Source organism: Simochromis diagramma, unplaced genomic scaffold (genome assembly GCF_900408965.1).
Source record: "Simochromis diagramma unplaced genomic scaffold, fSimDia1.1 OVJJ01000229.1, whole genome shotgun sequence".
Lineage (NCBI taxonomy): Eukaryota > Metazoa > Chordata > Actinopteri > Cichliformes > Cichlidae > Simochromis > Simochromis diagramma.
In genome coordinates, this window is record NW_024386869.1 from 774,474 (window position 1) to 788,755 (window position 14,282).

The 14,282-nt window shown below is 36.6% G+C and overlaps 1 protein-coding gene and 1 long non-coding RNA gene across 3 annotated transcripts in view; one reads left to right on the top strand and one right to left on the bottom strand.

Moving 5' to 3' along the window:
* LOC120733340 overlaps positions 1 to 8,968 on the top strand; it is a 29,006-nt gene extending 20,038 nt beyond the window's left edge. The window contains exon 6 of the long non-coding RNA XR_005695793.1: positions 8,397 to 8,968. This is a non-coding gene — a long non-coding RNA (uncharacterized LOC120733340). The remainder of the gene's footprint in view (positions 1 to 8,396) is intronic.
* The window catches only part of npy2rl (neuropeptide Y receptor Y2, like), an 87,315-nt gene that overhangs the window by 33,137 nt on the left and 39,896 nt on the right, over positions 1 to 14,282 (bottom strand). For both annotated transcript variants that reach the window (XM_040031424.1, XM_040031425.1), the window contains exon 3: positions 3,127 to 3,259. In XM_040031424.1, coding sequence (XP_039887358.1) covers positions 3,127 to 3,259 — 133 coding nt within the window. The remainder of the gene's footprint in view (positions 1 to 3,126; positions 3,260 to 14,282) is intronic.

Sequence of the window (14,282 nt, forward strand, 5' to 3'; positions counted from 1 at the left end):
GTGTTGACTGTCGTGATTTTTTGGATTTTTTTTTTTTGATTTTTTTTTTTGGTTAACCCCTGTAATTGGTGATGTCTTATTATTTGGAGATTTAAAAAGTCTAGTCTCTCTGGAGCTTTCTGGGGGAAAATTATCTTATTTGTACTGATTTGCAACAGATGCTTTGGCTCTTTATGCCTTTAAAGCATGAAGCCTGAAACAATTACCAGAAAATTCAAACATTTGGAAAAGTTGGAGTGTATAGTGAACCTCACAATGAAATTAAAAAAACAAACAAACAAACAAACAAACAAGAGGGCGGTAGTCTTTACTGATCATGTAGAAGTCTCAAAAACTCACCATAACTCACATATCAAATATGATACACTTGGCTTTAAAAGGTTAAGTTGCATTTTCCATTTACATGCAAAGAAGTCTATCAAACTCATTGCAAGATTACAACTTCGACATTAGAAGACCACCTCTGTTTACCTGTTATGCTTGACATCAAGTTGACATACCATTCTCAGTGGTTGAATTTCATTTTGGGACTCATTTAACCAATTCCCATAAATCTAGCCCGCATAATGCAATTTCATTGATCTAATAATGATGAACTCAGTGTTGGCACTAGTGTAGAATGACTAGATAGTGCAACAGAAGTGAATAAACCTCTCCAGGGAAACATCTTGGGAACTTTTTACCTCTTTCTACCACACTCTCACTCTGCCATTTCTCTTGCTAGCAGGCTTCAAATATGTGAGCTTGTGGCATGTAAACATTGATCACTATCTAAAGATGAAAATCCACAAAACCACCAGGGATTAAAAGGAATATTACCAAGGGCAGTCTCCATTAAGTTAACTTTTATCATTCAGATCACCAGATGGATAACGCTAACATTATTAACATGATGAAACAATCCAAAGAGGGGTTTTCGGGCGAAGTGGCTCATAATGTCTGTGGCACAACCTTTTAACACTGGAACGATCATCTGGATGTGTAAAACTTACAATGGAGAAAGAACAGAGCAAGCAATGAAAATGGCAGAAAACATTCGGAAATAGTTTCAAAAATCAAAATCAAATAAATCCCTCCTGTGGGAAGCATTAAGATTGGAAAGCCTTGATACCACACATCTCCACTTCAGGATATGTATTGGCTTTCTATTTTTTCTACAAGGGGCCAAACCTGGTTCTATCATACTCTCTAAATTTACTTTTAAACCTCGAGCAGAACCAGGCTCAGGGAGGGGCAGCCATCTGCCTCAACTCCTTGGTACTGACTGGAAAGAGAAGAAAGCAGAGAGACACATGACAAAAGAGTCACTATGGGAGCAAGAACCAGAGTATAATAACTGCTAATGATTTAGCAAGGATAAACTTTGCCAGCTGCAACCTTCAAGAAAAAGAAAGTTTTAAACCTAGTGTCAAGAGTAGAGAGAGTGACAGTCTCTCAAATTCAAACTGGGAGGTTCTTTATTAGAGATGGCTGAATGCTTGATCTCCAGTTCTCCACTATTCAAAACCACAACATGCAGTCTGAGAGTAAAGTGCTCTGTTAGTATAATGGGCTGATATAAGGTCTTTAAGATATGGCAGAGCCTGATTATTCAATACCTTATATGCGAGGAGAAGGATTTTAAATTCAATTCTGAATTTAACACAAAGCCAATGGAGAGAAGCCAATTTTAGAGAAAAGTCTCCTTTTTCAATCTCATTTTGCTCTCTTGCTGAAATATTCTGGATCAACTGAAGGCTGTTCTGAGACTTTAGCAATATTAAGCAAATGAATGAACGCAGTCCTACATATTTGCTTAATGTGAACACTGAAGGACAAATCCTGTTAAAGATGACTCCAAGTTGATATTACCCAGTAAGTAACTATCTGCTTAGACACCATGTTTCTCAGACTTTTAGAACTGAGTGCCATAACCTCAGTTTTGTCTAAATTTAGAAGTAGGAACTTTGAGGTCATCCAGGTCTTGATGTCTTGAAGACATGCCTATATTTTAAGAACATAATTTGTATCATCTACATTCATCAATAAATCAAACTGGGTATTATCTGCATAGCAATGAAAATGAATTCAGTGCTTCCTAATAATATTGTAAATAAGCACCAAAACAGCACTAATGAAGGTTAGGAAAGGGTAATCATCTTCTTAGGGCTCTAAAAAATGGACTTATCTCTGTGCTTGTATAAATTGCAATTGCATAAATTGTATAAATGCACAATTCTTGAAGACTTGTCATCCTGAGGAATCCTTAACATGAAGCTGTCTATGTTGTATCACTAAAATATCATTCTCAGTCAGTTGTTCTTTATTATGTGTTTACAGCGCCCTCTGTGGCTGCTCCAAGTAATCCACTCAGTCAAGCAAAGCAAGTGAGCAAGAAGAAGGGAAACATAATGGCACACAGTTTATGGTGTCCTGTTGGAAGAAATACTGTGCACATCTTCTGTTTATGGTTGTATCGCCGGTATGTACTTAAAGTATAAGTTGCAACTTTGTTTTTTGTACAATATGTTGCCCGCTAATGCAGTATTTGGCTGTAAAGCTAGTCCTTTTGTTAAGCTAGTTACCTGTGATTTTGGAGGTCGTCTGGGATAGCATCAGTAGTAGTTTAAAAAGTTTACATAATTAGACATATGCTATGTAGTAGCATTGTGGTATATAAATGCATATTATGCTGCACATATGTATGTCATGACTGTATTTTTTGTCTTGTTTTTAGTTTTACCCTTTTGAATGTCAGTAAACCTGTTGACAACACTCATCGGTCTTCAGAGTGGTGATATAAGAAAGGTGTTAACGCCCCTGCATCAGACATGCACCCATAACGGCACACTGTCCTTGTTTTAACAATAGCACAAACCTAACTTTACCATAAACTCAACCAAATCCAAACTTTTAACCTTACTCTTATCTTTAAATCTTAAGTTTGAATGATTTCTGTCATGGGCTCATGTTCCCAAACAGATTAAGTTCCCTGCAATCTTAAGAAGACATGCACTCGGAGACAAAAACACACAAACACGACCACCTACACATGTCAGAAAGCGTTTTATTGCTCTGAGCACAGTGACAGTATTATATTAGAAGCAACAAAAAGCTGCTGCCGTGCGTCTGTATGTATAAACTTACCAACAGCCAAATTAGCAATGAAGAAGTTGGTGACAGTGCGGAGCGTCTTGAAGCGATAGATGACATAGATGACAAGAGAATTACCCAGAACTCCCAGCACAATAATGGTACTGTAGGCCAGAATCAACACCACCTGTAAAACAAAACAAACAAACAGCTGTAAACATCTCTCAGAGGTAAATTGTTGCAGCAGAAGAAACTAATTTAGAAAAAACAGAGGTTATGTGAAGTGGAACTTCTGTATCCCTCAACTGAAGAATGAATCGAGATTATGATACTCTTCTTTTAGATAGTTTTATGTTTTATTTCCTACTTTTACCAAATTTGTTTAATTATAATGTGTTTTGTTTACACAGAGAGCAAAACAGTGTGTTATAATATAAAAAACTAACTGAAACATAAGACACATTTGGGGCGTCTGAACCTACCGTCACTTGTCAACTGGCTGTATTGCAGACTGATGTAAGGGTAAATGGGAATAATGGGAAAAATTGCAATCACTTCAGGCTACGTCCACACGTACACGGGTATCTTTGAAAACTGAGATTTTCTGTTTTCGTTTTTTAAAAAGAATCCCGTCCACACGTAAAAGCCAAAAACAAAGGAAAACGCTGCAAAGAACATTCAGTTCAACCAGGAAGGAGCATAGCAGCAAATAGGACCATCGTTTGTACCGCGACAACCTGCCTCCACTCAAAAACTGTGCTGTCAAAGATTCCTGGAAAGACACGCGATACTTGAGGACCACTAGAAGCTCTAAAATGTCTCCTAAAAGGACAAGGAGGAAATGCAGTTGCTGCTAGGCCTTCTTTACCAGCACGTTGGTGTTGTGGGCCCAGGTGAGATTGACAGAGATCTTCCAACAGCCACTAGGCCCAGGATCCTTCTGCTCCACCAGGCCCAGGCTCTTCCAGCAGCCACCAGGCCCAGGATCCTCCTGCAGCCACTAGGCCCAGGCTCCTCCAACAACCACCAGGCCCAGGCTCCTCCAACAACCACTAGGCCCAGGCTCCTCCAGCAGCCACCAGGCCCAGGCTCCTCCAACAACCACTAGGCCCAGGCTCCTCCAGCAGCCACCAGGCCCAGGCTCCTCCAACAACCACCAGGCCCAGGCTCCTCCAGCAGCCACCAGGCCCAGGATCCTCCAGCAGCCACCAGGCCCAGGATCCTCCAGTAGCCACTAGGCCCAGGCTCCTCTAGCAAAGCACCAACAAGTAAATCAACAGTGACTTCAATGGGCCATCACAAGGTAATACCAATCTCACCATTTTCAAAATGCCGCCTAAAAAAGCAAACCCAGGGGCTGAAGAGGAGTTGGAGGAGATTAGGAAATCGCTTAATTTCATGTCTGATGAACTGAGCAAAGTGGCTAAACAACAAGGTATGCTACATACCTAATGGATGAGATAAAACAACTAAAAACATGATAAAGACAAGAAAATAGACGACTTGGAACTGCGAATCGAGGACCTTGAACAATACACAAGAATGGATGATTTAGTCATAAGTGGACTGGAGACGCAACACCGAACCTACGCCAGAGTAACAGCTGGCGGAGGTAAAGACGGTGAAGATGCCCCGGTAGTGGAGCTGCAAACACTTGAACAGCAAGTGATAAAATTCCTTCAAACGAAGAATGTAAGTATTCAGAGCCATCATATTGCAGCATGCCACACGCTCCCCAGAAAAGACAGTAAAACAAAGCCAGCAAATATTCTTCGGTTTGTGAGTCGCAAAACAAAGATTGAGTTACTGAAACAGGGAAAGAAGCTAAAAGGGACTGGTGTGTATTTAAATGAACATTTAACGAAAAAGACTGCTGAAATTGCAAGACAGGCACGCAGCCTGAAAAAACTAAATAAGATATAAGCGACATGGACGAGGAACTGCAAAGTAATGATAAGACTAAATGGCACTCCCGAAGAAGCGAAAGTTGTGATAATAGGAGAACTCAAAGACTTAGAGCAATATACATAATCAGGAATGGAAAGTGTTTCTGGCCTTACAGCTCAAAAAAACAATAGAAAAAACAACAACAAAAACAAAAACACATAAATGACAAGTTTGGACACAGATTATAGGTTTCCATTCAGAGATATTGAAGAGGAAGACTTTGATTATGAAAAGGACTGTCAAGGTGGTTATTTTGTGACACACGCTGAGAAAACAAACTTTTTGAAAACGTTTCAACTATGCAGAACACAACATTCATGACCCTGAAAGTAACCTTGACCCAGATAACCATTTCTACAATAACAACAATAGTACTTGTGAGTACTATACAGACGACCAATTCAATAGGAATATTAAAATGGCAAATGCATTGTTGGTCATACATTTCAATAGTAGAAGCCTGTATAAAATATTTTCTAAAATTACAGAATGTTTAAGTAAGTTAAAAAAAGTTTAATAAAATTGAAATATCAGAAAGATGGCTCGATAATGAGAAAGTTAGTGAAATGGGACTGGAAGGATACGAATTATTTACAATGAACAGGGTAAATAAAAAAGGAGGCGGTGTTGCTTTATATGTAGATAAAGTTTTAAAATGTAGTCTGATTGAATGCATGTCAAGCACCATAGATAACATATTGGAATGTGTCACTATTGAAATCCATGTTGAAAAAGCTAGCAATATAATTATAAGTTGCATCTATAGGACACCAGGTTCATGCCTTTGAGACATTCAATGAAAAACTTGCTGCTATGTTTAGCAACCTAAATGATAAAAAATTGCAAATAATTTGTGGTGATTTTAATATAGATTTGCTAAACCCAAATGGACATCAGAAAACAACAGATTTCATCAATACAATGTAGAGTAACTCCCTTTTTCCCTGTAATTATAAAACCAAGTAGAATAGCAATTGATACAGCTACATTGATAGATAATATATTCACAAATAAAATTGACAATGAAATAGTAGGTGGACTTCTTATAACTGATATAAGCGATCATCGTCCTGTTTTTGCAATTTTTCAAAATTATTTTGGGATTAAAACTAAACAAAACAATCAAACATTTGATATGATACGACATAGAACAACAAGAGCCATTGCTGCCCTCCAGGTGGACTTAAAGGAACACAATTGGAATGAGGTTTTTGCAAATGAAGATTAAATAGTGCATATGATGCATTCCTATCAACTGTAATTTCACTATATGAAAAACATTGTCCTTTAATGAAAATCACTAGAAAGCATCACAGATCAAATAAGCCATGGATCACAAAGGGGATAGAAGATGCATGTAAAAAGAAAAATAATCTATATAGGCGATTCATAAAACAGAGGACAAAAGATGCTGAAATAAAGTACAAGTTATACAAAAATAGATTAGTAAATATTATAAGAACAAGTAAGAAAGAATATTACCACAAATTATTGGAGCAAAGTAGAAGCAGCACACAAGAAACATGGAGGATATTAAATAGTATAATCAAGAAGGGCTCAAAAAATAAGAATTATCCAGACTATTTCAAAAAAGATAAAGATATTGTGCTTGATAAAACTAAAGACATTGCAAATGAATTTAATGATTTCTTTGTAAATGTTGGCTTTAATTTAGCAAAAGAAATTCCAGAGTCAAGAAATAATAACGACCTAAATAAACATATTACTCAGAATGTGTCCTCCATGTTTATTGGTGCTGCAACTCATAGAGTAATAATTAACATTGTGAAGGCATTTAAAAATAAAAAGTCCACTGACTGTTTTGGTATTGACATGATATTAGTTAAAAGTATTATAGAATATATAGTGCAACCTTTCGCATACATTTGTAATCTGTCCTTTCAAACTGGTGTGTTTCCCTCACAAATGAAAATAGCAAAAGTTATTCCAATCCATAAAAACGGAGAGAGATGTCAGTTTACCAATTATAGGCCAATATCACTACTCCCACAGTTCTCAAAAATTTTAGGAAAGTTATTTGTTAATAGACTTGATAAATATATTGAGAAGCATAATCTCCTAAGTGATAACCAATATGGCTTTAGAGCGAAAAGGTCCACTTCGATGGCAGTGATGGAACTTGTAGAAGGGATATCTAATGCAATAGATAATAAGGAATATACTGTTGGTGTTTTTATAGACTTAAAGAAGGCGTTTGATACAATTGATCATTCTATATTAATGAATAAACTAAGAAAAAAGAATGGTTAGGTTGTATGGAGGTGGTCAGCAGAGAGGTACAACAGTGAGTGTCTGCAGCCATCGGTAAAACATGTTGGAGGCCTGAGTAGATGGAATTATGAACACAGAAAAGTACTGTCAGAAAAAAAAAGAAAAAGAAAAATCTTTAATTTTGCACTATAGTGTGAACACAAATCCCCCAACTCGAGGATCACCACAACTTAACCTAATAGACCTACACTTTAGTTCACAGATTCACTTTGGCTAAGGTTTATTTCTGGGATTTCACACAACCCAGGGTTCAAATCATGACTATGTAATGGTGTTGGATTTACATCATTATGAATGAAATCTGCTCTATTTGGAAGCAGCATGTCCCCCTCCCCTTTCAGCGGGTTACTTGCACTGCTGTAACTGGAGCCTCGTCGTCTCGTCTCTCTATATACTGGACTGTATGTATCGGAGATGACAATAAAGTTTACTTTGACTTCAGCAGCGAGCAGGCGCACCGAGGGCTCTCGCACTCACTTTTAGCGTATAGAATTTCGAAAAAACATCGGTGCAAATTATAATCATGATGTGTGGTGTTTTCGTGTTTGTTGTTTTGTTTTTAGTTAGTTTTATTTTGCGAGTTGGTTATTAGATGCCGCCCCAGCCAGCCAGTGAATCCCCCGCCGCCCCGCCCTCTCCTCCCTGTACCACAAGCAGCAGGCGCACCTCGCAAACAGAGGGCGCCCTTACTCCCAGCAAATGGGCGACAGAAAACCGATCGGTGCCTATGCCATTCCCAATATTCGCTGGCATGATGTCGGGGCAGCATGAGTACGATTTTTTTTTTTTTTTTTTTTTTTGCCGATGCCCCTGATGCCGCCCCTCACCACGATGCCGCCCCAGGCAACCGCCCGTGTCACCCGTATCAAAAACCGCTACTGGTTGATGAAGTACTATAGTCATCTGGACGACCAACTGCTCCAAGCTGGTCAAGAAAGCTCACCAGTGCCTCTTCTTCCTGAGGACTCTGAGGAAGAACCACCTGTCCTCAGACATCCTGGTGAACTTCTATCGCTGCACCATCAAGAGCATACTGACAAACTAGTGTACTTGTGTCAAGCCAGCCTCCAATTCGAGACTTGCAGTCAAGCCAGCCTCCAGTTTGTTTTACGTTCCCTGTGTATTCTAAGTATTACGGGAATGGATGTGGAAACCGGATTTCAAAATAAAAGCCAACTTCGAGTGAATTAACAGATATGTTAAGAACATAATAACATATAATTTAGGCTTCTTTTTTTTTTTACAAACTCTAATGTTAGATCTATATGACACAGCCTTGTACCCTAATTGTGCCCTGTCACTATCAAGGCCATCTTATTTTTGATTTCAAAGTAAAAGCCCTGTGAATCTTTATTTTTGAACTACTCTTTCAATGACTTAATAATGCTCTTAAAAGCAAAAGTCGTATTTCCAAATACTATTTGAACTTTATATCAACACTTTCCAACCACAGTCTTTTTCACAGTGATACCATATCAATATCAAGTCAGTCTGATTTTGCCTTTCATAATAATGGCCCTTTGAAATTGCCGATATTTGACTTAATCTTCTAACGATTCAAAATGCTCTAAAATGAAAAATTCTTGTTTCCACAGGGTAAGTCCACTTTAGATCAACAGTATACAGACCCACAGTGATACCATATCAATATCAAGTCATTCTGATTATGCCTTCCAAAATAAAAGCCTTTTTAAATTGTCCATAATTGACCTAACTTTCAGTGATTTCAAAATGCTCTAAAATGGAAATTTCCTGTTTCCACAGGGTAATTCCACTCCAGATCAACAGTATACAGCCCCACAGTGATACCATATCAATATCAAGTCATTCTGATTATGCCTTCCAAAATAAAAGACTTTTCAAATTGCCAAGATACGACCTACTCTTTTAAAGATTTCAAAATGCTCTAAAAGTGAAAATTGCTGTTTCCACAGCATAATTTCACTTTAGGTCAACAGTATACAACCTCACGATGTTACCATATTAATATCAAGTCATTCTGATTATGCCTTCCAAAATAATGGCCTGTTGAAAATGCCCATAATTTACCTAACTTTCAGTGATTTCAGAATGCTCTAAAAAGGAAGATTTCAGTTTCCACAGGGTAATTCCACTTTAGATCAATAGTATCCAACCCCACAGTGATACCATATCAATATCAAATCAGTCTGATGTTGTCTTCCAAAATAAAAGACTTTTCAAATTGCCGATATACGACCTACTCTTTTAAAGAATTCAGAACGCTCTAAAAAATGAAAATTGGTCTTTCCACAGGATGAATCCATGTTAGATCAAAATTGTACAACCACACCATGGTACTATGTCAATTTCAAGTCATTCTGATTTTGGCTTCCAAAATAATGGCCTGTTGAAAATGCCCATAACTTACCTAACTTTCAGTGATTTCAGAATGCTCCAAAAATGAAATTTTCTGTTTCCACAGAATAATTTCACTTTAAATCAACAGTATACAACCTCACGATGTTACCATGTCAATTTCAAGTCATTCTGATTTTGCTTTCCAAAATAAAAGCCTTTTCAAATTGCCCATATACGACCTACTCTTTTAACGATTTCAAAATGCTCTTAAATGAAAAATTCATGTTTCAACAGGACAATTCCACTTTAGATCAACAGTATACAACCCCACAGAGATACGATGTTAAGATCAAGTCACTCTGATTTTGCCTTCCAAAATAAAAGTATTTTCAAATTGCCCGTAGACGACCTACTCTTTTAACGATTTCAAAATGCTCTTAAATTGAAAGATGCTGTTTCCACAGGATAATTCCCCTTTAGATCAACAGTATCCAACCCGACAGTAAAACCATGTAAATTTCATGTTGGTCTGATTTCGCCTTTCAAATTAATGGCCCGTCGAATTTGTCCATATGTGATATACTCTTTCAATTATTTCAGAATGTTTTAAAAATGGAAATTGCTGTTTCAACACATATTGGGTTTTCATTTTGAAAAGCAAAATCAGACTCAATTGATTATGACAGAATTGAATCATAAAGATGATGTAAAAGGAAGCTGAAATTGCCACTAAGTTGTAATTGATAGTACGTTCATATTTCAAGTCTGTGGAAAGATGTCTAAATAAAGAAATTACAAAACAGCTTTCCACAGACTTGAAATATGAACGTACTATCAATTACAACTTAGTGGCAATTTCAGCTTCCTTTTACATCATCTTTATGATTCAATTCTGTCATAATCAATTGAGTCTGATTTTGCTTTTCAAAATGAAAACCCAATATGTGTTGAAACAGCAATTTTCATTTTTAAAACATTCTGAAATAATTGAAAGAGTATATCACATATGGACAAATTCGACGGGCCATTAATTTGAAAGGCGAAATCAGACCAACATGAAATTTACATGGTTTTACTGTCGGGTTGGATACTGTTGATCTAAAGGGGAATTATCCTGTGGAAACAGCATCTTTCAATTTAAGAGCATTTTGAAATCGTTAAAAGAGTAGGTCGTCTACGGGCAATTTGAAAATACTTTTATTTTGGAAGGCAAAATCAGAGTGACTTGATCTTAACATCGTATCTCTGTGGGGTTGTATACTGTTGATCTAAAGTGGAATTGTCCTGTTGAAACATGAATTTTTCATTTAAGAGCATTTTGAAATCGTTAAAAGAGTAGGTCGTATATGGGCAATTTGAAAAGGCTTTTATTTTGGAAAGCAAAATCAGAATGACTTGAAATTGACATGGTAACATCGTGAGGTTGTATACTGTTGATTTAAAGTGAAATTATTCTGTGGAAACAGAAAATTTCATTTTTGGAGCATTCTGAAATCACTGAAAGTTAGGTAAGTTATGGGCATTTTCAACAGGCCATTATTTTGGAAGCCAAAATCAGAATGACTTGAAATTGACATAGTACCATGGTGTGGTTGTACAATTTTGATCTAACATGGATTCATCCTGTGGAAAGACCAATTTTCATTTTTTAGAGCGTTCTGAATTCTTTAAAAGAGTAGGTCGTATATCGGCAATTTGAAAAGTCTTTTATTTTGGAAGACAACATCAGACTGATTTGATATTGATATGGTATCACTGTGGGGTTGGATACTATTGATCTAAAGTGGAATTACCCTGTGGAAACTGAAATCTTCCTTTTTAGAGCATTCTGAAATCACTGAAAGTTAGGTAAATTATGGGCATTTTCAACAGGCCATTATTTTGGAAGGCATAATCAGAATTACTTGAAATTGATATGGTAACATCGTGAGGTTGTATACTGTTGACCTAAAGTGAAATTATCCTGTGGAAACAGCAATTTTCACTTTTAGAGCATTTTGAAATCTTTAAAAGAGTAGGTCGTATCTTGGCAATTTGAAAAGTCTTTTATTTTGGAAGGCATAATCAGAATGACTTGATATTGATATGGTATCACTGAGGGGCTGTATACTGTTGATCTGGAGTGGAATTACCCTGTGGAAACAGGAAATTTCCATTTTAGAGCATTTTGAAATCACTGAAAGGTAGGTCAATTGTGGACAATTTAAAAAGGCTTTTATTTTGGAAGGCATAATCAGAATGACTTGATATTGATATGGTATCACTGTGGGGCTGTATACTGTTGATCTAAGGTGGAATTACCCTGTGGAAACAGGAATTTTCCTTTTTAGAGCATTTTGAAATCACTGAAAGTTAGGTCAATTATGGACAATTTGAAAGGGCTTTTATTTTTGAGAGCAAAATCAGAATGACTTGATATTGATATGGTATCACTGTGGGGCTGTATACTGTTGATCTAAAGTGGAATTACCCTGTGGAAACAGGAATTTTCCATTTTAGAGCATTTTGAAATCACTGAAAGGTAGGTCAATTGTGGACAATTTGAAAAGGCTTTTACTTTGGAAGGCAAAATCAGAATGACTTGATATTAATATGGTATCACTGTGGGGCTGTATACTGTTGATCTGGAGTGGAATTACCCTGTGGAAACAGGAAATTTCCATTTTAGAGCATTTTGAAATCACTGAAAGTTAGGTCAATTATGGACAATTTAAAAAGGCTTTTATTTTGGAAGGCATAATCAGAATGACTTGATATTGATATGGTATCACTGTGGGGCTGTATACTGTTGATCTAAGGTGGAATTACCCTGTGGAAACAGGAATTTTCCATTTTAGAGCATTTTGAAATCACTGAAAGTTAGGTCAATTATGGACAATTTAAAAAGGCTTTTATTTTGGAAGGCATAATCAGAATGACTTGATATTGATATGGTATCACTGTGGGGCTGTATACTGTTGATCTGGAGTGGAATTACCCTGTGGAAACAGGAAATTTCCATTTTAGAGCATTTTGAAATCACTGAAAGTTAGGTCAATTATGGACAATTTAAAAAGGCTTTTATTTTGGAAGGCATAATCAGAATGACTTGATATTGATATGGTATCACTGTGGGGCTGTATACTGTTGATCTAAAGTGGAATTACCCTGTGGAAACAGGAATTTTCCATTTTAGAGCATTTTGAAATTGTTCCAGGAGCAAGTCAGATATGGGCAGTTTGAAAATGCTTTTATTTTTGAGAGCAAAATCAGAATGACTTGATATTGATATGGTAACATCGTGAGGTTGTATACTGTTGACCTAAAGTGAAATTATCCTGTGGAAACAGCAATTTTCATTTTTAGAGCATTTTGAAATCTTTAAAAGAATAGGTCGTATCTTGGCAATTTGAAAAGGCTTTTATTTTGGAAGGCAAAATCAGAATGACTTGATATTGATATGGTATCACTGTGGGGCTGTATACTGTTGATCTAAGGTGGAATTACCCTGTGGAAACAGGAATTTTCCATTTTAGAGCATTTTGAAATCACTGAAAGGTAGGTCAATTGTGGACAATTTGAAAAGGCTTTTACTTTGGAAGGCAAAATCAGAATGACTTGATATTAATATGGTATCACTGTGGGGCTGTATACTGTTGATCTGGAGTGGAATTACCCTGTGGAAACAGGAAATTTCCATTTTAGAGCATTTTGAAATCACTGAAAGTTAGGTCAATTATGGACAATTTAAAAAGGCTTTTATTTTGGAAGGCATAATCAGAATGACTTGATATTGATATGGTATCACTGTGGGGCTGTATACTGTTGATCTAAGGTGGAATTACCCTGTGGAAACAGGAATTTTCCTTTTTAGAGCATTTTGAAATCACTGAAAGTTAGGTCAATTATGGACAATTTGAAAAGGCTTTTATTTTTGAGAGCAAAATCAGAATGACTTCATATTGATATGGTATCACTGTGGGTCTGTATACTGTTGATCTAAAGTGGACTTACCCTGTGGAAACAAGAATTTTTCATTTTAGAGCATTTTGAATCGTTAGAAGATTAAGTCAAATATCGGCAATTTCAAAGGGCCATTATTATGAAAGGCAAAATCAGACTGACTTGATATTGATATGGTATCACTGTGAAAAAGACTGTGGTTGGAAAGTGTTGATATAAAGTTCAAATAGTATTTGGAAATACGACTTTTGCTTTTAAGAGCATTATTAAGTCATTGAAAGAGTAGTTCAAAAATAAAGATTCACAGGGCTTTTACTTTGAAATCAAAAATAAGATGGCCTTGATAGTGACAGGGCACAATTAGGGTACAAGGCTGTGTCATATAGATCTAACATTAGAGTTTGTAAAAAAAAAAAGAAGCCTAAATTATATGTTATTATGTTCTTAACATATCTGTTAATTCACTCGAAGTTGGCTTTTATTTTGAAATCCGGTTTCCACATCCATTCCCGTAATACTTAGAATACACAGGGAACGTAAAACAAACTGGAGGCTGGCTTGACTGCAAGTCTCGAATTGGAGGCTGGCTTGACACCAGTAACAGTGTTGGGGAGTAACGGAATACATGTACCGCCGTTACGTATTTAAAATACAAAATATGAGTAACTGTATTCCGTTACAGTTACCGTTTAAAAAGGTGGTATTCAGAA